The 27701-nt window shown below is 48.0% G+C and overlaps 1 protein-coding gene across 4 annotated transcripts; it reads right to left on the bottom strand.

The window, feature by feature from the left end:
- Positions 1-2696: 2696 nt before the first annotated feature.
- LIG3 (DNA ligase 3) lies at positions 2697-27597 on the bottom strand. Of its 4 annotated transcripts, none has more exons than XM_023739668.1 (20): positions 25699-26582; positions 24180-24733; positions 20331-20471; positions 17328-17525; positions 16545-16696; positions 15691-15857; positions 15487-15564; positions 14810-14978; positions 13077-13232; positions 11336-11467; positions 10877-10956; positions 9758-9845; positions 9281-9358; positions 8662-8785; positions 7900-8042; positions 7507-7581; positions 6941-7087; positions 6219-6426; positions 5677-5798; positions 2697-4515 (listed from the first exon to the last, which is right to left on the bottom strand). In XM_023739668.1, exons 1-20 carry the CDS (start codon positions 25728-25730, stop codon positions 4282-4284), a joined length of 3078 nt encoding a protein of 1025 aa, XP_023595436.1. In that variant the 5' UTR covers positions 25731-26582; the 3' UTR covers positions 2697-4281. The 4 variants fall into 4 exon arrangements, with proteins under 4 accessions (XP_023595436.1, XP_004385477.1, XP_004385478.1 ...); XM_004385420.3 differs by lacking the exon at positions 25699-26582 and adding an exon at positions 27209-27597 and having other exon boundaries at positions 3975-4515; XM_004385421.2 differs by lacking the exons at positions 2697-4515; positions 25699-26582 and adding exons at positions 5040-5468; positions 27209-27327.
- Positions 27598-27701: the final 104 nt, after the last annotated feature.

Here is a 27701-nt window from a genome sequence, read left to right as displayed (position 1 = left end):
CATTTCCTTTCTCAGTCTACTAATTTGGGGGCAGGTCAGGAAAAAGCATTCTCTAGGGCCTTTAGGAAGGACCATGTAATGAGTAGATGATGTTTTGAGCCCACTTAGGATCTTGACACCATTGAAGGAGCAAAGGGCTTAAGGAGAAGTCTGCAGGAGAAGCTCAGCCAAGCACAAAACACTCATGCTATCAGAAAAGCGGTGTGTCTTCCATTGCCAATGGATGAACTATGCAAACCTTAAACAAACTTTGGGTGACATGGGTGTGCAACCAAGATCTCTCAGACTAAAAGAACCAGTCATAACTTTGGAAGGCAGTGGGAAACCTCTAAGGGGACGTACATACTTAACGCTTCTCTCCATCATCAACCACTAACCCTTTCGGGAAATGAAGTAATTTCAGAAAGTAACTGTCAGCTGAACGCTGGGCTACTTTACCTCAACATTACACCAAGTCCTGGATGATTTGATTCTGGGTCACAGCCTTTGTAGGAGTTGGGGGAATCACCTTTCTGCTGGACAGTAAATAACTATAGTTTACAATGCCTACCAGTTTAGCAAAGGGCCATTCATTCAGCTACTCCTCAATTCCACTGTGAAACAGGTCTATAGATATGCAACTCTGTTAATATTTAGCAATAACTTCAGGGCAGAAGCTGGCTCTCTGCCTATTCGTAACTTGCTTTCTCTGTTTGAGGCCTTGCCTCCCTTCCCGCTCTTCCCCTTTCACACCCCAAATTCCCTGCTAGACGTGAACAGAAAATAAATCCCAATGGCTGGTTAGTAACCTCAGGAAGAATTAAGAAACTGATGTCATTTATTCCTCTTGGAGAAAGAACTTGCCTTTAAATCTTTTAACCTCTTTTGGTGAAAGTTTCCATTTAGCAAAAAAAAGGTATTGAACAACCATGGTTTTTTGTAACTTCTTTATTGTTACATCAAATAAAAAAATTGGGAGTTCCAAGATATCTCATTCCAGTGAATTAAAAATCCAGGTAGAAAACTTGATTTTTATCCCTGAATCCTCCTGCTACCCCTCATGGATCCTTGGTTTTAATTATCATGGAAACATCTAATTATCCTTGACTTTTGCTGTGATTGCTGAGATTTCGGTTGAGACTTGTATTAAAAGACTCGGACAGTTGACTGGTTCATAATACATTGGAATAGTTGGATCCAAACTAATATGAATAAGCTGTACAGGAATTAGTGCTCAATATATATTGTATAAATTTGTTGACATTTTTTGGATGTGAATGTGTTACTTCAAGTGGCTTATATTGAGATTTTATGACTGACTTGGGTGTTAAAGTAACCCAAATATGTATTTTTTTGTTACAGAGCTCTGCTTTATAATTTTGTAATAAAGTTTCAATATAGATGCCTGTCCTATCTGGTGTAAGGATGCCAGAGGTCTGATAGTTAAGACTGACAGAAGAATCGATAAACCACAGGCTAGTCCCACGCCACATGCACACAGGCAGTCTCTTGAGAGATTGTACTGTTTTTGGAGACACTTGAGCCATGTCACCTTGGGCAAGATATTCCTGTTCTACAGATGAGCAAACTGGAGCTTAGTGGTGTTGTGACTTGCCCAAGACCTCCAGCTAGTTTGTGGGAGAGGCCATGGGTCAGCCTAGAACATGGGGGCTGAAAGAAGGAATCCCAAGGTCAGATAGGAAGAACCACCAGGTGAGTTCAGGCATTCACGCTGATTTGGCAGAGGGAGCCTTAAAGATCTGGGTGGAAAGGAATCTAGGGCAGCCAGTGTTTCTAGTTAGGTCCTCAGGCTACCCTAGGAGACGTGGTAGCTTCTAGATAACAGCTGTGGTATGGGTTGTTGGGAGTGTGGCTCAGAGAAGCTTGGCCTAGCCTCACGGGTGAACTGCTGGGTGTGCACAGGCCTGTACCTCTCTCCCTGCCTGACCAGGTGCCCAAAGGGAGGGGAGAGGAGTCCCGAGACTGTAGGCCTTGGGAAAACAAGATTATGTGCGTATCTGCCCTGTGCCTGAGGAGGGAAGAGGAAGGCATCTGGCCAAAAGGGTGTAAAGGTCTGGCTGAGCTGCTACAGACGGCTGACCTTTGTTCAGCACCCAGCAATACCTCTGCCTGTTGCCAGCCAGCGGCATGTAAAAAAAGGCTCCAAAGAGGTCAGGCCTCTAGCATTGTGCTGGGGAGGTTGCTTAGGGTCATGTGGAAACACATGCAAGGATACAAGGCCGCATATAAACTGTAATCTCAGAAGCAAAGAACACGCATCAGAAAAGAGTGGAAGGAAATACACAAGACATGACTGAATTTAAGGCAGTCCGCAGGAAGACCTAGAAGGACCCAGGGGCGGAGCTTGTTAGTGAAATGATCACCTGCAGCTGCCGAGCCCCGGTGCTGTGAGGGTGCCCCTTGCATGTAAGCAACCAGTAAGGAGGGCAGGTAGGGCTGGGTCTGTCAGCCGGGCCGGAGAGGGCAGTGCGGTGTCCTCTGGCAGGGTCCCAAGGGGTGAGCTTTCTCCTGCCTGTCCAGCTGCTTGGCCTGAGGCTGGAGAGGGGGATGTAAATCAATGTAGGTCATTGCTCAAAGGAGGAGAAGCTTTTGTCTCCACAGAGGATGGAATAAAGAGTGTCTTGATTCTCAATACTGAAGCCAGACTGAATGGTGCCTATTCAAAACAGCAAATGTCCCAGGCTGGAGTCAGGACACCCCCGCCCCCCGCCCTTTAAACAGTAGGTGGAGGCCAGTTGGGTTAAAGTTAGCCTCCAAGCTGACTGGCAAGTGGCCTCACAGCTATCACCTTGGGTGAACGCACCAGTCGGAGGGAGGCAGTGGTCCTTGATCTCACAGGCCTAGATACTCAAGTAGGTTTCAGAGGGCGAGTCCCATTAACCTAACTCACAGCAGATGGGCAAGTAAGCCTGCTAGTTTGTTGATAATAAGGAGAACGGACAGGAGTCAACAGAAGTAGGACATGAAAGCTACTAAAAGGCTCTAACCAGATGGTGACTGATGAGAGTGCTGATGTCACAGGCAGGGCCCTCTCTCCTGAGTAGGATCTGGACATACACACCAGTGTTGGTTTTCTCCACTCTTGATAACAGTGTCCTAGGCTCTGTGCTAAGCCTTAACGTACTGGACCTCGCTTAACTCTACACATTTAGGTGTAATTCCTATCCCACTTCTACCTGGGGAAGTGGAGGCTCAAATGTTAAGTAACTTGCTAACATCACAGAACTATTACATTTCAGGGTTGGGATTTGAACTGGGTCTGCCTACATTTGTGTTGTCCAATACTTAAATTTGAAATAAAAAATTCAGTTCCTCACCTTTCAAGTGCTCAACAGCCATATGTACCTAGTGGCTACCACATTAGACAATACAGACTTTCAGGATATTTCCACTGTCACAGAAAGTTCTACTGAACACCACTTACATTTATACTAAATTGTCTTCTATTCAAATAAATCATCCTCAGGAGCCATTGTTTGTAAGCAGGCAGTGTCTATTTGTCCTCAGGTAAAGGTTTTTATTCTTAAAGAGCAGTCTTGTTTCTAGATTTTGAGGAGGGAGAGCCTCCTGGAGCGGTACTATCACCCCCAGAGAAGTAGCCCAAATAACATCCCTCCTCTTCACAAAGGCCCTATTTTCCTACCTGATCCTAGTCCCCTCCCCTCCAAACCAGGGACTCACAGATTGTAATAGGAAAATAGAGAATCAAGTCATAAAAGTTCATTTTGTTTTCTTTCAAATGAGGCTTCATTCCTGGCAAAAGAAGCCAGGCTGAATACAAGTTTTCCAAATAAAAAATGGATTTCTGATGGCAGTCTTCTAAATACAACTTTAAGATAAGCCAGGACATAAAGGGGGTGAGTGAGAAGACTTCTGCAAGGGTGAGCTTTGTGACCAGAGTTTAGTAATGCAGCCTTCACTTCTTTAACTGCCCGGGAAATTACAGGGGGTGCAGGTGGTGAGAGGACAGCGACAACTGCAAGGTATTTATTAACCCCCCGCCTAAACTAAGCTGCTTTTTAAAGAAAAAAAGAGGACAAAACCAGCACCCAGATCTGAAAGATCTATTTAAACCAGCAAGAGAAACGGATTTCACTTGTGGGACCCATAGCAACTAATTTATGGTCCAGAAGATGACCATGAACAGTTGGTGGGTTTTGGAAGACGCATTGCTTGGGGAAGAAAGTCCATCCCCACCCTACACTGTTCCTCTGCTGCCTGAGTCAGTCCAGTAATGTGGAAGGGGACAGGGTAGCTTGAGGGAAAGGGAAGACAGCTGTCCTAACAGGGAGCTACCAGTCTCCGTTTCCGGATGCATGCCCAAATCCACTCTGGAGAGACCTGCTGGGCCTCGGGGTTCTTGTCCCCACTGCCCAGGACATGTGTGGCGGAGGCCATGTCAAATTCCTGTACCAGGTCTCCGTCGAATGCCACAAAGTAGCGTCTGAGACGGCTGAAGTTTGGTGTGGAGGGCGGCAGGTAGAGCCGCACCCCAGTGAAGATGTCCAGCAGCACCTGCAAGTGCAGAAGGGTCAGGTGGGGCCAGAAGGGCCTGGGCTGGATGTGAGGCCTCCGCCCAGATCAGTACAGCACAGAGAGGAAGGGGGCTAAAGCCAGGGGCAGAGACTAGGGAACCCAGAGGCCAGAACGCTAGTGGAGTCTACTGGAGAGAGGCAATCAAACCCCCATCCTCCAGCCACTCCCAAGTGGCACAGGACTGACACTCCCCTCCACCCGCCTAGGGGAAAGGGCAAAGGAGGGGACGGGCTCCACGTGTGGAACCCTGATGGTGCCAACAGCTCTCTGGAGAAGGGACAAGTATATTCCTCAAGAGCCATCCAGTGGCTCTCAGACCAATGCCCCAGACTCAGTGATATTCCTTGGAGAGAGAGCCAAGTCCCCTCTGCAGAACTAGGCTAGACTGAGAGCAGGGAGGGTCAGAGCCCTGCTCATTATTCTGAATGGGCGCAAGGGCATCAGGGAGGAAGAGGGATGGGAAAGGTTCTGCAGGCCTGCTGGGAACTGGTGCAGGGCCTGAGCTGCCAGACTTCTGGTGGGGGTGGGAGGGGATCACAGTGTACAGTGGTCCTGTGTTTACTTCTCTATCTGCCCTGCGGGGTAACAGTTCCCGCGGGGTTGGGCCAGTACTCAGCCTAGTTCCCGGCTTCTGTAGGTGCTCAACAGATGTGGCTAAATCAAAGGCTGACGAGCGCGTATAAAGGTGGAAGACAGTCACCAAGCCAGTGCCCTCTCTCCCCACTCCTGGCTGGCTGGCTCTGGTCCTGCCCAATCACAAACTCACACTGCTGTACTCCCACACCCAGAGTGGGCTTTCTCCCCTTTAATGTCAATTGTGATTGGGGCCAGGAGCTGGGCAGTTCCTGCAGCCTCTCTCAGCTAGGCTGGCTGTTCTATCTCCTGCCTGCTGGCACAGCTCTCCTTCCTCTTTGCTTGCTGGCTGGCCGCCTCTGCAAGGCAATAACAGGGCACAGGGTGGAGCAGCAGCACCGCTGGCCCTGCCCAGGACGGAGGAGCAGCTGCAGGAGGGGAAGGGCTTAGCCAGTGTCCCTGAGAACACTTCTGCTCATCTTCTTTCAAAGCTCACGGGCTGCAGGGCTGGGGACATGAGGCTCTGGGCCAAACTAGCCCCTGGTGCACTGCTGTTCTCACCCTCACCTTTGCTTGGCACGGAGCCTCGTCCGGAGCCTTCCGCTTTTCTCCCACCTTCATGGGACAAGGCTTCAGGGTTGGCTTTTCTCCCACTTTCACAGGGGAAGGCTTTGCAGTCAGCTTGTCGCCTGAGGAAGAGAGCTAAGGGTAAGAACTAAAGCAAGGATGAGGGAGCTGATAATGGTCCCTGAAGCCAGGGCAGCAAAGGGAAGGGCTAAGCATTTCCTCTGCCACGAGTGTGGGTGACAGGAGAGGGAAGAGTTAACACTAAGCCTTTAGTTCAAATGCCTTTCTCCCCAGGTCAGACCCGCCCTCCCAGGGTACTGCCATTCAGGTTTACTTAGCAGACACAGGGTGCCTAATAGAGCAGCTTCTGGCCCGTGGCGGGACACACAACAGGGATGCAGGCAATGCTAGCTGCAGCGGACGCAGAGAATCACATGATCCCAGAGTGGGTCCCTGCCCTTAGATCTCCTGGTTCCCCAGGGGAAGGGGATGGGCCTTCTGCCCCTCACACTACCCTCTTCATCCCCCAGCCCCTCCCTTACCGCCTTTGCTGTTGGGGCTACTGAGCTTCCTTTCGGCCTTCTTGGCATTGGCTGAGGGTTTGTTGGAGGAAGCTGTGGGGGCCTTGCGGGACACAGCAGGCCCCAAGGTGCCCCCGTTCTCCCCATTGCTGCCCCCTGCGCTGGAGCTCCCCTCATCTCCGGTCACTACAGTGAAGTCTGCCCTCTCCCTGGAAAGCTGGTACAGTTCCTGAGGACGGAAACGGAGCAGGGTATCATTCTCTTCCCGGCCCCAGGCCCCCCCCAGAGGCAGTCTGTGTGATGTTTGAGGTGCATGTGTCTGGGGAGGAGAAGTGAGAAAAAATGATGGCAGCAAAAGGAACTGGCTTCCTGGGCGCTTTCCCAAACTTTGGCTCTGTATCCTGAGAAATCAGGGTGCAAAGCTCTGCACCTCAGTTGTCAGTAGAGTAGGGACTCTCACCTGGGCCAACCCCTCACAAGGAGGCTGTGAGAGCGAGGGAGCTGTTACTTTCTAGGACACGGCTGCTCAGCGGGGCCTACTGCACTCGGAGGCAGTGGGAGGCCTGGTGCTGCTGCTCCCGGCCCTGCAACCGTCTGGGCTCCCTTTCTAACTGGCCCTCCTTGCCCTGCCTCAGTGGAGTGGGACAAAGGAGAAGACAGCGGACATGTGGACAGGCCAGAAGCCCAAGGGTCCAAGGCTGGGATAACAGGCGGAAGGACACACACAGCCAAAGAGTTGGCACCTTGAGCTGGGGGAGGTTAGTGGCAGATTTCCAGTCCTTATCATCACGGATTCGAGTGCAGCGAGGGAATCGGATGGAGATGCCATCAGCTGTGTGAGCCTCAGATTTGGAGAACTCAGCCCCTGTGATCTCCCACACGGCAGCTTTCTGTCAGCAGCAAGATGGGCAGGTTAGTCACTGGTTAAGAAAACACCTCCCAACCAGCCACAGGCAACACAGAACAGTCAAAACCAAACGAGGACTGGGCTAACAGGAAACCTGGGTTCTAGTCCTACTGCTGCTGCTATATGACCTTAGGGAAGTCCTGCCTCTTCTCTGGTCCTCAGTTTCTCTGTCAGTACCAGGAGGGATTGTGCCAGGTTGCTTCTAGAACAGACCCTCTGTGACTAGGGGATGGTAACATTCCGTTGATGACAATTCCTCAGTATTGACTGGTCCCCCTATGCCTGTCATTTGGCTGAATAATCCAGATCCCCACCACTGGGTTGAAATGGCTTCTCTGTGGCACTAGTGAACTTGCAAGCTAATTTTGTGGCCTGGAGCACCCCATGCCACAGGGCTGGTACCTTTGGGTCTGGGACAATGAAGTCAGGATAATAGATCTTGTTGATTTTCAGCCAGCTGGGTATCTTGCTGGGGTCCTGGAAGAGAAAAGATGCTGTCCTGGGCTGTTCCCAAGCTGGAACAAGGCTTTAATCTTTCTTGGTGATGGGATTTGAGAAGAGGTGCCCCTCATGCCGCATGATCCTTCCTGCTCGGCTGGGGCGTGGCCTAGAGGGCATTCAGGACAATGTCCTCTGACTACTCCAAAAGGTAGGCACTCAGAGACTCTGAGGGCCTGTACTGCTCCCATGGCAAAGCAACAGCTCTCCTCTCTGGGGAGACAGATGATACCTGCAGTCTTGTCTCAGTAATGACGGCCAGTCCAGAGGCTGGGGCCACGCTGGTCCTGTCCTCACCTTGCTGATCTTTACCATGTCCAGCTCCTTCTGCAGGCGGGCGAGCGTCGCGTCGTCGTGGCCGCCTGCACACTTGGTGACGGTGCACCACTTCTGGCTGCCAGGGTCGTAGCAGCCCATGAGGAAGATCGACATCATGCCACCTGGTGAGGAGTACAGGCTACGCTGGAGGGCTAGGCAGCCAGCTCTGCCAGCCCTCGGAGTCCCCAGCAGAGCCCCACATGCCCAGTGATAGGCAGCCTGGTGGAGAGGAAAGGGCCTGGGTCTGGGCTTAGTGTCAGAGTTCACTAGCTGTGCAATTTCAGCGTAACCCTTCTGAGCCCCAATTTCCTCTTCAGTAAAATAGGGGTAAGCATACCTATCTTGTAGGGCTCTGGTGAAGATTAAAAGGGATGGAACAGTGCTTGACAACATAGTAGACTGCCTAAAAGTATTAGTTCTTCAGGCACCAGCTTCCCTCCAGTTAGGAAATGGAGGTTTTTCCTGAGGATAAAGCTATCAGGGACCGAAGAAATGGTTGGTGGTGCGCTTCCTTGTGCCAAGCTAGCGTACGAGATTCTTGCCTGACTTCTCCCTGCCCAAGCCTGTAGCTCCCAGCTGTCCCTGCTGGGGTGACATGGGCCAGGTTGGAGCCCCAGATCCCAGGACTCTGGAAATCATGACTGGCTGTGTTGGCAGGTCAAGGCAGGAAAAAGGCCAGGCTGTGCCCCATGCAGAGCCTTCCAAAGAAGCACCATCCCAGAGGCTACAGGCCATCCTGACCTTTGCTCCCTTGCCCATAGAAGGCCCCAAGGACCACCAGGTCAGCCGTGTCAGCCATGGCCCCCTCGTTCAAGTAGTCCTTCTTCACTTTCAGCCAGTGCCGCTTCCCAGGCTCATATGGACTCTGAGGGGAAGCAAGAGAGAGACCAAGAACTAGAACGGAAACTCTAGGAAGGTGGGGTTTCTTGTTCACTGCTATATAACAGCCCTACTACAATGCCGAGGCTATTCTGAGGGGAAGACCCCTTAGGCTCCAGGTACTACAGAAGATACGCGCAAACCCCCCCTCCAGATCTAGAACCCAAACCAAACTCATTGCCATTGCGTCAATGTCGACTCACAGCAACCCTATAGGACAGAGTAGAACTGCCCCATAGGGTTTCCAAGGAGTGGCTGGTAGATTTGAACTGCCGACCTTTTGGTTAGCAGCCGTAGCTCTTAACCGCTGTGCCAACAGGGCTCCACAGATCCAGAACAGACAAGTCTAACCCCTGGAAAGGCTCCCCTCAGCACCCACCCCATCTAGCCAAGACCACTGCTGCCCTCTCCTGGCCAGGGCTGGAAAGGCTCAGGGGAGACAGAGTATCTCAAGAGAAAGTCATGGCCGTGACCGCCTTACCTTGACGTCCTTCAGCACCAGCCCCTCTAACCCCTCGCGCATCACCCGGTTTATCATGTCAGCCAAATCCGAAGCTTTCTGGGGGACAACAGGAGAGATGTCCAAGGTTGATGTGAGAGGAGAGAGGGCGTGGGAGTGAGGTGCAGGGTGTCCCCTTTCACATGGAGTGTCCACTGGAAACATCTGAACTTGAATACAAGGGGCAGACTTTGCAGAGCAGGGAGACCCCCAACCAGGGAGCTGCAGTGGCTTAGGGTGCCTTGAGACATACAGTGTCTACCTAGGAAGGACAGGTCTTGCCCTGCCCTTCTGGGCGGAAACTAGTAGACAACCTATGAAACAGCCGAAGGCAAAAACATCAGCAGACCCCCTAAGAGAGATGATTAAGATTCATTCTCCCGTCACATCTGACCCAAGGGGTTCTCTGCCCTGCTTCCCAACCACTAGGACCCTGCCCAGGGTGGAGTCTTCGCTCACCGTGACTTGCTTCATTTCTGAGAACATGATCCGGTTGGGAATTTCAACCATGTTGTCGTAAAGGAACTTCCGCCGCTCACACAGAGGCCTAAGACGGACAGGAGAGCTGAGGTCAAGGCCAAGATGTCTCCCACCCCTGTTGGAGTTCTGAGGAGGGAAGGGGCACAATGATACAACTGTTGCTTCATGAGAGGGTCTGACGTGGATTAAAGCCCCCGTGTGTAACAGCTCTGCCTGCCTAGGGCTGTAGGCTCCATCTTGGCTGAAGATGGACAGTTATAAGCTGTGGCACAGAGCCACTGCATAGTTTTAATTCCTATTTCTACCTTATCCCCCAGAGCCAAGGAAGAACTGGCCTCTAGCCCAAACAGATTTTATAAATCCTGGTCTCACATGAAAAATGACTGAGACTCTCATTTTTTTAACCCCTGCACCTTGCTGCACCTCAACCCTAAGGCTGAGTGACTCAGACCTGAAGCCTAAACCCCAACTCTTACCTCCAACAATTCTTTCTCTCTTCTATGTCCTTCCCCTTCCACACTCAAGGTGTAGGTAACAGCGACAGAAGTCGGGCAGAGACAACATTTCGAAGTGTGGAAGGGGCTGATAGAGGTTTCTTGGGCCCAAGAGTTTGACGCAGCTAACTAGTTCTCCCTAAGATTGTCCCACCCACAGCCTCCCCTACAATCAGGAGCTTCCTGATGGCAGTCTCTTCTAAAATCAAAACCTCTGAGCTGAAATACATCTGCCTTATGCCCCTACGGGTGCTGTTAAGAGAAATAATGGAAACCCCTCGGTGCTCACAGTCTATTCCCTGCAACACTCCAGTGTGCTGTGGCAGAGACACTTCTCTGGGGGTTTGGGTTCCCTCTGTGACTCAAGCTCTCAGGAGATGCAGTCAACACAGCAGCTCTTCCTCATGCTGAGTAGGGAGGTGAGCAGTGTAGCTGCTATGCTACCTCTCAGCTCCCTCCTGCCCCTGCTCCTGCCAGCTCCTGGGCACAAACAGGCATAGGCCCCTTCCTGTCCCTCCTTTCCAACCTGGATTCTCCATCTCCTCCCCAGGAAATGAAGAGATTCCTGGTAGTTCGTGGGCTTAAAGATGCTAGCCAACCTCACCTGTCCATCAGGCTGACATCATTGAAGTACATACAATCAAAAACAAACAGGCACACATTAGCATCCTGGAAGGCGGCTTTCTGTAAGGGAAAATGAGGCAATAAGTAGATAAGGGACAAAAGTTAAGAGGGCTAAAAAACAGAGACCAGGCCACTTCTGGAGGCCCTTGAAAGCACCTCATGGAAACACTCCTGTTTGTGCTCTGACACCCCTGGGCTGCCACAAAGGCATTCAGCAGATGCTGCTGGATGGAAACCAACCCAAATATAAGCTGGTTCCCAACACCAGTTCCTCTTATGCAAAAAAAAGGACATGTCTCAGCTGAGGGCTAAATTTGGCAACAGTTCAGAGGTGAAGAATAAGCCCTACTCTAAAGAAGGGTGCGCTCCTCCCCATACAGACAGCACACACACACGCACTCGAATTCTTGCCCTCGCACGTTCAGCCATCAGCCAGTACCTTGTGCACTCCCAGAGTTCCAAAGGGCAGAGGTTTGCCTGTCTTGTTGTCTATCAGGAGCACTTCAGAGTCCAAGATCATGCTGTGGCCCCCAGGGAAAGCCTCGGGGATGTAGTCCTTAAAGTGGGCCACCTGGAGGCAGAAGGGTCACTTAGGTCGGGGATGAATGGGCAGCAGGAACCTGAAGCCCAGCCACAGAGAGCAAAGCCCAGGCCCTGGAAGGACACAGAAGAACACAGAACAACAGCATGTGGAAGGCCAGCTCACATGCAGGCAGAGATTTGTGCCTGCTGCATAAGATGGCAGGTATCAGGCTGTGGACCGGTTGTGGGGAGAACAGACTGGTTGGAAAGAAGACAGAAAGGAAGAAATGGACCTCAGGAGCAGCAAGGAAAAGTGAGCAGGACGTTGTCTGAGCAGGAGCTCTGAACCCTCAGCTATAGTTCAGAATGAGTAAGAAAGGCTGTCTGGAATTGGGTTTTTGCTGATCAAGGCAGTTAGACAGAGAAAGGCCCTGCTGTAACCCAAGGCAGCCCTGCCAACTGATACCAGCAATGGGGTCCAGAAAGCACGTCTGTGGTCCAATTCCTCATCTGGAGCGGGTACACAGGCCATCATTACCCAGGATGCTTGCAGCAGGAGCAGGAAAGGTCTGCACATCTACCCCACTCTCCTTAATCCCTAACCCAGCCCTTTAAAAGAACCAAAAGCACAGGAGAGGCAAGCAATGAACGAAGCTTGGATAAGGGAAAGCAGGGAAGGAAGGGGTTTTAATTCTGGAAAGCTGTGCTCAAACTTCTCTCTGTGTAACAGGAGGTGCCCATTAAATAGTGACCCACCAGGAGCAGTTCCTCACCAGTCTTCCTGGGCCCCACAGAACAAGTGAACCTTGGTTAATACGCCACAGGGAGGCCACTGCTTAGGTCTCCCCTTAAATGCCTGCAACAAATGGCCGACGGCTTTGTCCTCAGTGTTCCAACGAAAAGGCAAGACGTGGATAAGGACATGAGCCACACAGCATGGCCTCACCCCTGAGGGCTCTGACACCATACTGAGCTAGGAAAGAAGACAGCAGCAGGGCAGGAGTTCTATGTCCATGGAGCCAGATGTTCCTGCTGCTTTTTCCTGAAGACCCCCCAAAGGCTCATAGTGGCCCCAGGACCTTAGAGGGCTGAGGAGTGAGGTTCTCAATGTCCTGATTCTTTCACTGCTACACACCACAGCTGGGCTTCCAGATGTCCCCACAGGATTGTGTTCACATATAACGTAAGCTCCATGAGGGCCCGGGCTTCTGTCCATTTTTTTCTCTGCTATATGCCTACTACCTAGAACAGTGCCTTGCACAGACTAAACACTTGACAGACACCTGCTGAATAAATTAATAGACTGCAGTCAAGCAGCCCCTTGCACATGAGCCTTAACCCAGCGCAGGGGGCACACAGGACACAGACGCTTGAGAGCTGCAGCTCACTCACCACTGACCTCTCTGCCCCAACATCGCCATGGCGAGGAAATATTACTGTCCAGGTTCTGTCCTGACTAGCCCCGTTCTGGGCTCTTTGCTTGTCCCTGCTGAGCAACCCCTCCAGAAATGAATAAATGAATTCATTCATTCATTTGACAAATATAAAATAAATCCCTATTGTGTACCTGAGCTGGAATGGCTATGGAACTCCAGCCCTAAGATTCTCAGAGGCAGGAAGGAGAAAGACAGTCCGGGCAGAAAGGAAGGGACTTATACCTTGTGAGGTAGGACAGGCTTGAGGCTACGGCTGAAGTAGCTGAAGTGGTCCCCGTTCTTATGCACCTGCACTCGCTCCCCATCGTACTTGATCTCAGAGAACATGCCGTTGGGACACTTCTTCATCGCGTACTCGATGGACTTGCAGGCCTCGGCCTTGGGGTGGGGAAAGCAAAGCCTGGAGACGTAAGGGTGCTCTTCCGATAATGAGGTGCTGCTCACAGGGAGAGCCAAAGGGCCAGGACTGGGCTAGTCAGGACAGAGCCCAGGTCCTGGGGACTGACTGCCCAGAGAGCATGCTCAGGGAGTCCACTGAAGAGGTGATGGGAATGGAAAAGTCTGGCAATGTCGTATTCTGGTATAAAGCATCACCAGAGTTGACACAGGAGCTTGCATTTGGAGGAATATGAATGTCATTATGGTACAGAACATAAAGTTCCAATAGTAAAGCATTTCATTTTTTTTCTCAGTAATTTAGGATCTTGTAGGGCCTATGAGTTATTATTAAACACATGGGTTTATCTTAGCACAGGGGGTAGGTAGAGCTAAGATTAAAGACTGCAGGTGACAGTGAGGCTGGCAGGGTGACAGTGATCAAGGATTCCTAGGACAGGCCATTCCAGACACAGGCTTGCCTGTTCACATACCCATACCATTCTGGACTCAAATAACAATAGCTTCCATTTTCTGAGCATCTGTACGTGCCAGATCCCATACACTATCTCATGTCATCCTTGAAACAACCCTAAGCATAGATATTACTGTATTCGTTTTAAGGATGAGAAAACTGAAGTGCAGAGAGGTTAAGTACTTGCTTATTAAGGTTATATAGTTAGTAAATGGCAGGAATGAGATTCGAATCTAGGCCCGACTCCAAAGCCTCTGTGGTTAACCACTAAGCTATATAATCCATGCCACTCTTCAAGTGACAGGCTGTAGAACAGACACCAGAAAGAATTCCTATAAAAGCCAGAAAGGCTGCTACTGCAGGTGACTGGGGTCCCATCCCTGGGATGGCAATCTCTCTACTTTTGGTGCTGGCTGTCCCATATTCCCAGGAAAGATGGAACACTACAGAACATAGATCTGTAAACCAAACCTTTGGTATAATGCACTTTCAAAAACAGCATTGTACACCACTGGAAAAATCGAAAGGACCTCACAGGTAGGCATGGCAGTGTGTGCGGTGGGTCCTGGGAAAAGTAAATCCCATTTCTCATGAAATAAGCAGAGGATCAAGATGATCTCTTTCAGAGCTGACCTTAAGCTTCCTTACCTCTCTTCCCAGAAGAAAAAGAGGTCTGAGTCGTCTTGGCACAGAAAGTCTGGCTCTGCCACCAACCCTCAAAGTAACTTCGGGGCATGTCACAGAACCTCAGGAGTTACTTAGTACATCCACCTGCCTCCAGACAAGATGACAGCTAAACCAATCCAGGCAGATGCTTCAGAGAATTTCAGATGTCATTTACACAAGGAAACTGAAGACCAAGAGAGGCTAAGTAACTCATGTAAGATTCCATAGCTTGTTGGGGGCAGAGCTGGGACTAGAGTTCAGATCTTTCCCCTAGATCACACTATCTTTGCCTTCACTTCCCCATTAGGAAATGCCCCTCTGCATTCCCACCCTTTCTCCCCCAAACTCCTTCCATCGACTTGCAAGAACTATCAACATTCAGATTCCACCCAGAGGGTATGGCATTTGGAGAGAAGAGTAGGAGAGCAGTGCTCCTCACCAGCATGGGCTGCACAGGGGTCATCAGCGAGGCCTGGACGCTCAGCATTCGTCTCTGGCCTGGCTCCTTCTCCACCTCCTGCTTATTGAGAAGGACCCGCTCCACCACGTCCTGCAGGTTGCGTGAGGCTTTGAAGGCTTCGTAGGCATTGGGGTCAAGGGCATCTAACCTGTCAAGAGGGACAGGAGCAAGGAAACAAAAACCACTGCCTCTGACCCTATTGCTTTTGAAAGCAGTGTCTGTCCTCAGAGAGAGAGCAGGGATCCTAATACCTGGGGAAAGGGCTGTGTTCTATTGTCTAAAGACTTTCACAGGAAGAGAAAAAGCTCTTTGAAAATTCAGCTTTTGTGAGATATTGTGCCTGCTTGGATGCTGCCTTAGCAAAGGAAGGGGTTAGAGCGGGCAAGAAACTCAGATTATACTTACTGAACATATTCTACAGGTGCTGGGATAGTTCCTTCATATACTTTCAATTTTAGCCACTCTGTTTAAGAAAGGTATCTCCATCTTACATATAAGAAAATAAAGGCTGAGGAAGGTCAAATGAATGATCAGGTCCCACCGGAAGTAAAAAGGTGGAACCAAGATTCAAATCCAGACTGGAACTCCAAAGGTCTGACACCAGCTGGCAACAAAGGAAGCTGACAGCTGAGGCTGTCAGAGGAGCTGGTACTTACACGTGTTTCGCACCTGAGTTCATCTTCAGATCGTGTTTGATCAACCTGATGATGCACTTAAGGTCATTGGCTGTGCACCTAGGGGGATAAGGCACATTCAACTTGGTCTCTGAAGAACTCTGGGCCCCAAACCTTCCTTCCCAGGTGATTCTGTCTCCCCAGGCCCACCCCCACTGGGTGTTGTTTGACGGGGGCAGCCCCGACCTGGAGGCGATGTCCTGCAGGGCCTGCTGCTGCTCATCCTCCTTCGTGAGCCTAGAGAGCTGCAGGAGGAATTCATCCACCTCCTGGATGGTGAGGAGGCTCTTGGCAGCTGGGGGGAAAGACTTGCTCTGCTCAAAGAAGACTCTGATTGTCTCTGACACGTCACCCTGTCTCCAAAAACCAAAATGCCATTGCTGCAGTCCCAAGGTGGCCAAGTATACCTTCCAACACCCCGGACTAAGATGAATCGGAGATTTCAATCATGGCTCCTGTCCCCAACTCACACACATCTACCTCACTTCTTAGAGAATATATTCAGCCATAGTTCCTGGAAGGGGCACCTCTATCCACCATAGGCTCTGCCTACCTGCCTGAGCTGAGAAGAAACACAAGTGATCGAGGGCTGACCCAATTTGATTCCTGCTCAAGAATTTAAACTAAGAGACAAATATGATCATCAGATAACAGAGGTTCTTGAATGGAAATTTCCCATGGTGCCAAGTCTGGAATGAGGACCAAACCAAGGCTGGATGATTAAGCCCAAGCTATAGGGGTGAAGAGCAAGAAAAATCAACCCTGAGAACCACAGCCCCAGAAGAGACAGAGGGAAGTCTCAAAGCCTGACTCTCTAGCTCCAGACCCTGCGTGACTCAGCAGTAGCATGTTTTCAGTTCTCAGAAACTTGTGAAATTAATAGCTGTAGCCTTAAATCCAGCTCCCCCTTAGTGGAAGCTTGCTTGAATGGGTTTCCGTTTCCTAAAACAGTATGCACCCCAACCAGAAATAAGAGGCTGCAGGTGCCTGGCTTAGCAGAACCCCACCTGGAATGCTGCCCACCCTTGCCTTCCTCTGACCTGCTCTAGGTCCCGTGCCATGTCATCTGGATTGCAGTTGAAAATGCGGCTAAAAAGCTTCACAATCTGCTTATCATTCAGGTTGTAAACACTCTTAATGACACCCGGCAGCAGCAGCTTCACTGTTAGGTACACATCACCGTGGAAACCATCTGGAGACACAGAGAAAGGAACTGTTCTTGAGAAATGCAGCTTAAATAAATACATAAACTCAAGGAAGCAGAGACTCTGGACTGAAACACTGTATATATCACTGCCTGTGTTCCCATAATGCCCTGTGCATATCACTACTGTAGTACAGGCCTCACAGTTCAGTGGCTGGTGGTTTAAGCGTCTGCCTCCCCTTTAGCCTGCGGATGAACTCCCGCAAGCCAGACCCGTGACAATCACTTCAGGGGCCCAGTAACGAGCGTATTACACTCAGGGACTACTTGTTAGATGAATGAAAGAAACAGTTGGAAGATTCCATGTCAAGCTATGCGTGTGGTTCACAAAAACCTAATAAAAAATGCAGGACAGTGAATTTTCCTATTGGTCAAATAGGATGGGTCCTTCTGGCTTCCTGTGGACACAATAAGGGCAGAGGAAGACAGACGCCAAAGTGCCCTGCGCAGAACTGGCTACATAATTTGTGGGGTCCAGTACAAAATGCAAATGTGGGGCCCCTTGTTCAAAATTATTATGAATTTCAAGACAGTGACAACAGAGCATTAAACCAATCACAGGGCCCTATGGAACAGCACAGGTCGTGTGCCCATGAAGCTGGGAAGCTCACAGCCCCACCTCCTGCTGAGCCTTTCTGCAGGAAGTCCTGGATGATCTGAGTCTTCGTGTTGTAGCTAGGATTTTCAGCCACCATGGCGCACAACTTCCGAAACTCCCGTAGCAGACAATCCTTGTGCTTAGGGTCGCATTTGCTTGAGGACAGGCTAGTCTTAAGGTTAGGACTGGAGGGGGCTTCCCCAAAGTTGTTGGGCTTGGCTGTTGGAGAGAGAAAAAGGGAAACAGCAGAGATGACTCATTTGCCTTTCTGAGAAGGAAAGGAAGGAGGAAAACTAACAGGCACTCTGTAGGTGCTTTATACGTGGCTTTATGTAATTCCCCCAGTCAGCCCTCTGGGGTAGATATCGCTATACCCGCTTCACAGGTTAAATAAAAAACAACGGAGGTAAAGAAATGTAGGTTAATAATTTCCCCAAATCTCAGTTATTAGTGGCAAAGGAACAACGGCCTCCCTCACAGCCAAGCAGAGGACCAGGCTGATGTCCATCTCTTTGAGTGAGCACTTCACGGATGATCCCAGAAAAGTTGGAAGAAGGAAGAAATCAAGGGACACATCACTCACTGTGAAATCCTTGCCAGTGCAGACTGTCAGGGCTGGAAGAAACCTTAAAGATGATCTAGTTTATTCTCCTCTTACTGATGGGACCCAGGTAAGACTTCCAGGACCACCTGCTTCCTCAGTGGCAGAGCCAGATCCCACTTCTGCACTCCCAACCCCTCGCCACTCCCACCCCTCCTCATCACCACTTTCTTTTCTTTCCTACTCTCAAAATAAAGGCAATCAATCGACAAGCAGGGCTTCCCTCCAGACACCTAAAAATAACTATGTACAACTCTTTAGGGATTCCGTCTCACCTCCTTATGGCCAGCTGCAGAGAAAATTTCATTCTGCAAGCTTGCTGCAGAGTCATTAGAAATCCGGCTGCTGATACAAACTTCTTCCTGTCTGGGCTTTGTAAATTATAAATCTATCCTCATCTCTGACCTGGACTCTAAGGAGGATTTTAGGGGACAAAATCTCCAAAGCATGATGTTCAGCCAGGTTGCAAGGTAACTGGAATACAATGTTTCTCTCAACTCCTTCTGAACTCCGTCCCCAAGACCAGGCCCCTTCCAGAAACATGTTGTCCTTACCACCACCTGGACTCTTCCATATTTCTATCTTTGGCCTACCATTAAACAAAAAGCAAACAAACGAATAAGCCCCAGAGTTTGAAAGCAGCGAAAATTCCAGAGTCAGGTACCATTTTTGCCACATCATCTCCTTCAGTCCTGTGAAAACACTGTGCAGTAGACAAGGCGGGTATTGCCATTCCTGTTTCACAGATAAGGGTCCACAGGCTCAGAATGCTGAAGGGACTTACTCAGGGTTAAACAATGGTCAAGTGACAGTGCTGGGACCAGAACCCAAGTCTTCTTACCTCCAGTTGAGGCTTCTTTCAACTTTGTAAAGCTATTTCCCAAAACAATTTCTGAGTCTAAGTGGTTTGGCTTTATTCATTTTCTTTGGCTGAGTCAGTCACAAGAATGTCTCCCAACAGTAAGGAGGCAACAGGGTGTAGGGTAAAAGCACAGGTGTTGGAGTCAAACAGACGTCAGTGCAAATTCTAACTCCATAATGAACCTGAACATCAGCTTTCTCGTTCATAAACTGGGCCTAGTAAAACTACCTCCTAGGGTTAACTGAAGAACAAAGGAAACCACATATGTAAAAGCCCCTAGTCTAATGCCACCCGTTATATAAGGCTAATAGATGATATTGATATCCAACTCCTCTGTACACCAAATGCCCTTGTAAAGTTTTCCCGAGTCCCATCTGTGAGACAGTAATTCTGTACTTCACATGAAAGAAACCATGTGTGTCTATGTGTATATATGCATGTATATATATCTATTATAGGTGAAGAGAAAGGAAAGAAAATTTACCCTGCAAGAAAATACAATAATAGCCACAATCCACCCCTTTAGTTAACTGTGATTCCTCAACTTCCAGCTTAAATGTAAACTTTCTCAGAGAAGCCCTCCCTCACTTTCCAGACTATGTCAGGTCCCCATAACATACTCTTACTGTACTGTTTATACTTCTCCCTCATAGCTCATACCAAACTGGGTTTATTAACTTAGTGATTTCTGGAAACTGCTTATCTTCCTAGCAGCCTATCAGCTTCATGAGAGGGCCAGGATGGTGTTTTGGTCATCACTGTATTCCCAGTGCCTAATGCTGTGGTGGGCTTAGTGTAGGTGCTCAGAAAATATTTGTTACATGAATTCTGAATACTTATGTGCAGCCTACTATGTACCAGGCACTGTGTAAGTGCTTTACAGCTACTTTCATTTAAGCCTTCACCACAACCCAGTGAAGAAACTGTTCATTTTACAGGTGAGTTTAAATAATTTGTTCAAGGTCACCCAGCTAACAGTTGTTGGAGACAGGATTTAAACTCAGGCTGACAGATTCCAAAGTCTACATGCCTCATCACTAGGCTTTGTCCCCTCAACAAAAAACAAATACCCTTCAGAGCCTTTTTTCCTCCTGCTCCATGTTCCACAAATACACCAACCCTTCAAACAAATAGCTGTAAAACTGAGAAATGGCGGATGTGGTCCATGCATGACATCTCCTTTCTTCTGTACTCTTAGCTCCAGATCAGGCAAGTTTAGGGATATAATTTCTCAAAATTCTTTCATAATCAAAAAACAAGGAAGTAAAGTACAGGTTATAATAACAATCTCTATCTGACCAAGTAACTATTTCAAGGGAAAAAAAAATCTTGACAAACATCTCTCTACCCCAGTAGAGATTAAAGTGTACAAAGAAATACAATGCAAGTGGAGCACTAATCATTAGCCATTACCTGTCTCTGCTCAGGCAGAAGCAGCAAATTATTATGCAATGAAAGACTAGATGGCGCAGAATTTTCACTCTTAGTCAGGACAGGACAGTAAATAAAGCTAAAGTAAATAAAAGCACATAACAGCTAAAGTAGCTCTAATCTATCTCACCTGAGAAGCCAGAGAATTTCCGACGATTAGTATTGGTTACAGAGGCGCCTTTTGCTGGAGACGTCACCTGGCCGGTGGCTGTCAACTTAGCCTGGACAAAAGCTTTCTTCTTTGGTGTGCTTGCTGCCTTAGAAGACAGATCTGTAGGGCCCCAAAAGAAGGGAGGGGGGGAAATCTGTAAGTGAAAGATCCCTGAGAAAGCTTCCAATGAATCTATCAATTGCTCTTAGAATCTTGCTTGGTAAGTCACTACCATGACACTACTTCAAGGCTGGTAGCTGGCTGGTCTTTCTCTGAGTGGAGGCTGTAGGTGACAGAGTACTGAGAATTGGAAGAGAGACTTGTCTGGGGACAAAAGATCCAGCTACTATATGCTTCTAACAATGACTTAAATTTTCATTAACACTCCCTACCTCTTATCCCATATATACAGTCTCTAGAAGTGACAGGACTTAGAGGAAATCAGAAATCACATTTCAGTAGATAAAACTTGGGGACTTCACTTTGGTGGAATTTGACCCACTTTAGAGATGAACAAAAAAGTAAAACAAAAATGTCGGTTTGGCATAGGCAAGAAAATTTCCAGCTGCTGAGTTATCTGAGCTACGTGACAGTTTAACTCTACACTGTATTTCTCTTCCTCTGAATGAGAGATGGGTCAAGAAGTAACAATAGCTGAAGCCAGTGGCTAAGGCTGGGCAGGGCTGGGTAGGAAGCTTGAGAATGGAATATATGGGAAGGAGAATTTTTTTGTCCTGGAAGTCTTTTTTCTCTCAAAGCAGAAGGACAGATGCTCATTTTTATACCCACTATTACAGTCCTCCTACAGCGTCCAGAAAGATATTTACCTGTGTTTCACTGACTATGCAAAGGCATTTGACTGTTTGGATCATAACAAATTATGGATAACATTGTGAAGAATGGGAATTCCAGAACACTTATTTGTGCTCATGCAGAACCTGTACATAGACCAAGAGGCAGTCGTTCAAACAGAACAAGGGGATACTGTGTGGTTTAAAGTTAAGAAAGGCGTATGTCAGGGTTGTAGCCATTCATCATACTTATTCAATCTGTATGTGTAGCAAATAATCCGAGAACCTGGAGTATATGAAGAACATGGCATCAGGATTGGAGGAAGACTCATTAACAACTTGCGATATGCGGAGGATACAACCTTGCTTGCTGTAAGTGAAGAGGACTTGAAGCACTTAATGATGAAGATCAAAGACAACAGCTTTCAGTATGGATTACACCTCAACATAAAGAGAAGAAAAATCCTCACAAGTGGACCAACAAGCAACATCATGATAAATGGAGAAAAGATTAAAGTTGTCAAGGATTTCATTTTACTTGGATCCACAATCAACACCCATGGAAGCAGCAGTCAAGAAATCAAACAACACATTGCACTGGGCAAATCTGCTGCAAAAGACCTCTTTAAAGTGTTAAAAAGCAAAGATGTCACTTTGAAGACTAAGGTGTTCCTGACCCAAGCCATGGTATTTTCAATCGCCTCATATGCATGCGAAAGCTGGACAATGAATGAGAAAGACTGAACAATTGATGCTGTTGAATTATGCTGTTGGCGAAGAATACTGAATATAGCATGGACTGCCAGAAGTACGAACAAATCTGTCTTGGAAGAAGTATAGCCAGAATGCTCCTTAGAAGCAAGGATGGCGAGACATGTCTCACATACTTTGGACATGTTATCAGGAGGGTCCAGTCCCTGGAGAAGGACATCATGCTTGGTGAAGCAGAGGGTCAGCAAAAGAGAGGAAGAGTCTCAATGAGACGGACTGACACAGTGGCTGCAACAAGGGGCTCAAACACAGCAACAATTGTGAAGATGGTGCAGGACTGGGCACTGTTTGTTTCACTCCGTTGTACACGGAGTCGCTATGAGGCAGAACCCACTTGACGGCACCTAACAACACAGTGACCAGAATTATATTTAACTGAAGATATATTACTTTACAGATAAGGACACTGAAATCAAAAAGGACTAACTGGATTTGGAGGTATTGGTGTAAACTCAAGATTTCTAATGTGTATATATTTGAACATGCACGTACATGTGTATATGTATTTGTGTATGTACATATGTCTGTATGTGTATTTATGTGTGTTGTCTGTTGTTAGATGCTGTTAAGTTGTTGTTATTAAAAAAAAACCAAAAAACCATTGCCGTTGAGTCGATTCTGACTCATAGCAACCCTATAAGACAGAGTAGAGCAGAAATGCCCCATAGGGGTTCCAAGGAGTGCTTGGTGGATTCAAATTGCCGATATTTTGGTTAGCAGCCATAGCTCTTAACTACTACGCTACCAGGGTTTCTGTTGTTCTTCATAGAGTCCAGTTTCTCAGATATTTGCTCAGCAAACAGACTGAGTAAGTATGGTGAAAGGACACAACTCTGACATATACCTTTCTTAACTTTAAATCACGCAGTATCACCTTGTTCTGTTCAAATGACTGCTTCTTGGCATGTATTTTGTAGCTGTCTGCTGGAAAAGCTTAGAAACAAAGATACCCCAGTGGTAATGAGGATACCTAGCATTCAGATTTTGGTCTCTAAAACCATTCCCCACTAATGGGAATGAGAGCTCCTAAGAGAAACAGCTGATACCAGGGCTGGGGTAGAATTCATACAAGATGAGCCTAAAAACATCTTGTTATGCAAGAAAGTACAGAGGTAGTCCAAATCATTAAAAAAAAAAAAAGATGGGGATATGTCACAAGGGCATAAAAAAACCAGCTTGAAGGGGTTTCCATTGGCCAAGTTTGGAACAAGTACCAAAAGTACTGTCATGAATTATAAGCCATTGGAAAAAAGTAATAATCTGTGAGTCCATACAGATAAAATGATAGATAAAATAAAGGGTCGTGGGTACTCTATTCTTAAAAAATGTCAATATCATAAAAGAAAAAGAAAGACTATGGAAATATTCCAGATTAAGGAGGCCAAAGAGATATGACAACTAAATGCAATACCTAATCCTATCCTAGACCGGGATCCTGTACTAGAGGGGAAAAAATGCTATAAAAGACATTTATCAACTGACAAAATTGAAATACAGATGGTAGAGTGTCATCTCGATAATAAATTTCCTAAAGTTGATAACTACATTATGGTTATATAAAAGAATACAGTAAGTCCCTGGATTAAGAATGTTCAATTTACAGACAACTCGTACTTAAGAACGGACTGCTGTAAAGCCTATTGTATTATTAAAATTTGAGTTAAATACAATGGTTCGTAATAATGAATGCACGCACTACTCTGTGACACTCAGGAAAACATTGTGTGGCTTCAGCGGTTCGTAGGCTCGAGGAAGGAGAATATAGTCCATCATTTTAAGTTGGATGACGTTGCCATTAACACTATGTTGATTGCATAACTTTGTATTTGTTCCAACTTACCTACAAATTCAACTTAGACAGATTTAGGAACGGATCTTGTTCACAACCAGGGGACTGCCTGTATTCGTATTCTTAGGATACACACACTGAAGCATTTAAAAGTAAAGGGCCACAATGTATGCAAGTTACTCTCAAATGGTTCAGGAAAAAAATAATGTGTGTGTGTGTGGAAAGAGAGAGAGAAAGAGAGGATGCATGTGAATGCAGATGACAAAGCAAATAGGGTCAACTGTTAACAACAGGTCAATCTGGGTAAAGGAACTATGATTGTTCTTTGTACTATTTTTACTCTTGCAACTTTTCTGTGAGTTTGAAATTATTTCCAAATAAATAGCTTCTACAAAAGAAAAAAAACTGGACTCTATTCTCCTTATCGTATTTTCTCTTGGCACCAGTAAGATGAAAAAGCAGTTTTCTCCACCCCACCTGCAATGTACTGGGTTATCTGTTCCTTCTCATTATCTTCTAGTTCTTCCCAGCCTTCCAGCTCTGTGAGGTCCTCGATTTTTTTTGTGGTGGCCCGGGCCCGCTCCAGTTTCTCAAACATGCATTTAATGTGGTACCACTCTTTCATATCACCCCCAGACTCTGAAAAGGGATTGGGCACCACTTTGCCAATTCGGCAAACACCCTTCACAATCTTTTCCTTGCATTTTTTGCAGCCAGCAGTGCCACGTTTGGCATAGTCCACACAGAACCGCTGCTCGGCCATCTCACTGGAGCCACTGCAGAGTCCCACATGCGATCCTGGAGAGAAAACAAGGCAGGTGGCACGTGGTCTTAGGCTGCCTCTCTGGAATGATAGAACAGGCTTTTTTCTCAGGAGGAGGCCGCACCCATGAATCAGATCTGTTTCTGAACACTGGCTGAACTGTCTTATGTCAGGTTGGTGATGTCGCTCTCGGAATACGCACAGTTCTTTTCGGCTGAGTACACGGAGGCTTTGTGGGAAGAGGGTCTTGAAAGCCAAAGTCATACAGCTGCATGAAAGGATAAAAAGCAGAGACAGTAAGATATAAAAATGAGAAGTTAGGCTTCCATTGTCCTCAAAGGCCAGAGTCATACACATTTCACGCTGACTAATCAAATGCTTCTCTAAGTATTAAAGATTTCTTCTCCATAAGATGAAGAGTTCTAATACCAAAATCCAGTTTGCAAAAGGTGCTCAATTATCTCATGTACACAGGCATATCTAGTAAATCACAATTAAAAGAATTCAAATAACATAAATGCTTATTCATTTTCCCAGGCCATCAGCAATATCTGACACTCCAGACTTAAAGTTACAAGAGCCTGAAGCTCCTTTTCAATCATCAAGAAAAACTGTACTATGTTCATGAAGTTTTTAACGTGAAGTATAACACATATGCCATCCTCAGAAAACAACTAAACCACTCTATATAGATTTGTGATTTAATCAGAAGCCCTATTTTGAGAGGCAACTAGCAGAGCCTGGAATCAGACTGCCTGGGTTCAAATCCTAATTCAACCACTTATTAGCTGTGTATCTTGGTAGGTAAATTAACTTCTCTGTTCCTCAGTTTCCACACTTATAAAGTATGGATAGTAACAGTACCTAACTCAAAGGGTTCTTTCAAGGGTTAAGTTCTTAGAACAGAGTTGGGCACACAGCAGGAGCACAATAAATGTTGGCTCTCATTATAAGCAATCATCCTTTAAGCAATTATACAACTGTTTATAATTCAGCAACTTGAATCCGGGTATGCTGAAGGAATGGAAAGCAAGAGTCAAAGGAACTGATAAATCAATCCATATGGAAACAGGGAGTATATCTGATAGTATCCCCCACCATCACACACTGTTCATATTTTCTAAAGAATCTTTATAGTTCTACTTTAAAAATACTGGAAATTATTTTCAGTTTGCACACTCCTTTATAATGAAACTGCTATGGCATTATAATAAAAAGTCAGCTTCTCTTTACCGTAGTGCAACGTGGTGCAGAGGAAAGCACATGAGCTTTGGAATCAGGGAGTCCTGGGAGCTCAAGTCGGATCATACCAGTTTACCAGCTGCCATGGAGTGGACTCCTAATCATGGCGACCTCATGTACCTCAGAGAAATTGTGCTCTGTAGGGTTTTCAATGGTTGATTTTTCGGAAGTAGATTGCCAAGTCTTTCTTACAGGTGCCTCTGGGTGGACTCGAACCTCTGACCTTTCAGTTAGCAGACTAGCGCATGTGTTACACATATTAAACGCTTACACCCCCCTAGGGACTCCAAATCTGATCATACAGCTTACTAAATTACTTTTGAGAAATCCCTTAACTTCTTTGAGTCTCAGTTTTCTTATTTTTAAAATAGGGACGATAATACCTATTTCACAGGGTGTTTGTGAAAATTAAAACAAGTCCATGGATGGGCTGGTGAGGGCTTCTGAACTCCCTGAAAATGTATACAAAATATGTATATTTGCGAATGTACTCTTCTTGGAGAGAAGGTCCTTAACTTTCATAAGACCCACAAAGGTCATTCTAACTCCATAACTTTCATAAGATCCACAAAGGTCTTTCTAACTCCCAAAACGAAGAATCAGGCGTGTGAAAGCATGGCAAGCCCATACTAGGAGCTCAGAACATGCTAGGTTGCAATATCTCCCTTGGCAGAACGAAGTACGGAGTCACCGCCCCTCCCTAGTGGGAATAATTAAAGGGGCCTGCATCAGCGCCCTGCCCTCAACATGACAAGCGGCTCAGAGGCGCTGGGCCCCGAGGAGGCACAATGCTGCTTTGAGGGAACCTGTCTGTCGGTCCCACAGCTCCCAACGGCCGCGCTCAGCATTTCATCAAAGGAACCCGAGAAGGAAACCGCTGAGGCCTGAATGTAGTACAGGCTAGGCCGGTGAGCTGCAACGGGCTGGGAGTGAAACCCCTGCAGCTGTTTTTCCTCAGAGCCCTGCCCGCCACGCGCTCAGAGAGTAAACTGGGTCTACTGTCCTGGGTGCGGGGGCCCGGCTGCGGGGAAGCGGGCCCCGGGCGGCGTGTCCCCAGTGCCGAGTCCCTCCGGTTCAGCCCGGCGGAGACCCGCGAACAGAAGCCAGTGGGGCTGGGGAAGGAAGCGCTCTTCCATCCGGCCAAGACAGGCGGAGGGGAAGCGAGAAAGGTTCCGAAAGTCCCACCAAGCGCACCAGCTTCAACGTGGGAAGTATGCAGAGGAGTCTGGGGTCGGAAACGCCCTCCATGAAAGCCTCTAGAGGACACAAGCCCGGGGGAATGAAGGGGATACCTCCCCTCGCACAGATCCCGTTGGGGGGGCCCGGGGAGCCGCGAACCGCCCCCGTGGGCTCCAGGGGGCCGCCACGTCACGGAGGGTGTGCTCCGGGGCTCAGCAGGCGGGCGGGGGAGGAGCCGAAGGAGCTGAATCCGGGCCGCGCCGAGGTTCGGACCCCGGCCCTCTTCCCTTCCCAGAGCCGGGCCCGCTGCGACGCTTCTCACCTGCCTTCCCGGCTCCGGCGAACACCGTAGGCCTCGGGACCAGGGGCCCAGAGGCCGCTGCCAGCCCACGACGGTTGTAGCTCCTGTCTCTTTAAATCCGGGTCCTTGAGCTGGCGACAGCACGCAGGCGCGCAAGCAAACGACGGAGTTACGTGACCCGTCTCCGCCCCCGGCCTACCACGTGGGTACTGGGGCCTGAGTCTCGAGTTTCAGGGTTTAGGGGTTCCCGATCTGTGACTGCGGAGCCAGGGAGCGAAGATGAGGGGATGTGGTTGCGCCCGGAGCGCATGCTGGCCGGAACTTCCGCGGATCCTCCTGATTTTCTCGTTGCTAGAGATTATCTAGTTCAATTTAAAGATACCAGTTGAGAAACTACGTTATAATTAGTTTGGGGAAGGCAAAGATCCCGTGATTCAAACTATTTATGTGTATTCCCTCTGCCTGGTGTCCTGCACAGTGCCTAGAATATAGTAAGTATGGAGCCCTGGTAGCA

Source organism: Trichechus manatus, unplaced genomic scaffold, assembly GCF_000243295.1.
Source record: "Trichechus manatus latirostris isolate Lorelei unplaced genomic scaffold, TriManLat1.0 scaffold00138, whole genome shotgun sequence".
NCBI lineage: Eukaryota > Metazoa > Chordata > Mammalia > Sirenia > Trichechidae > Trichechus > Trichechus manatus.
This window is presented reverse-complemented; position numbering and strand designations above follow the sequence as displayed.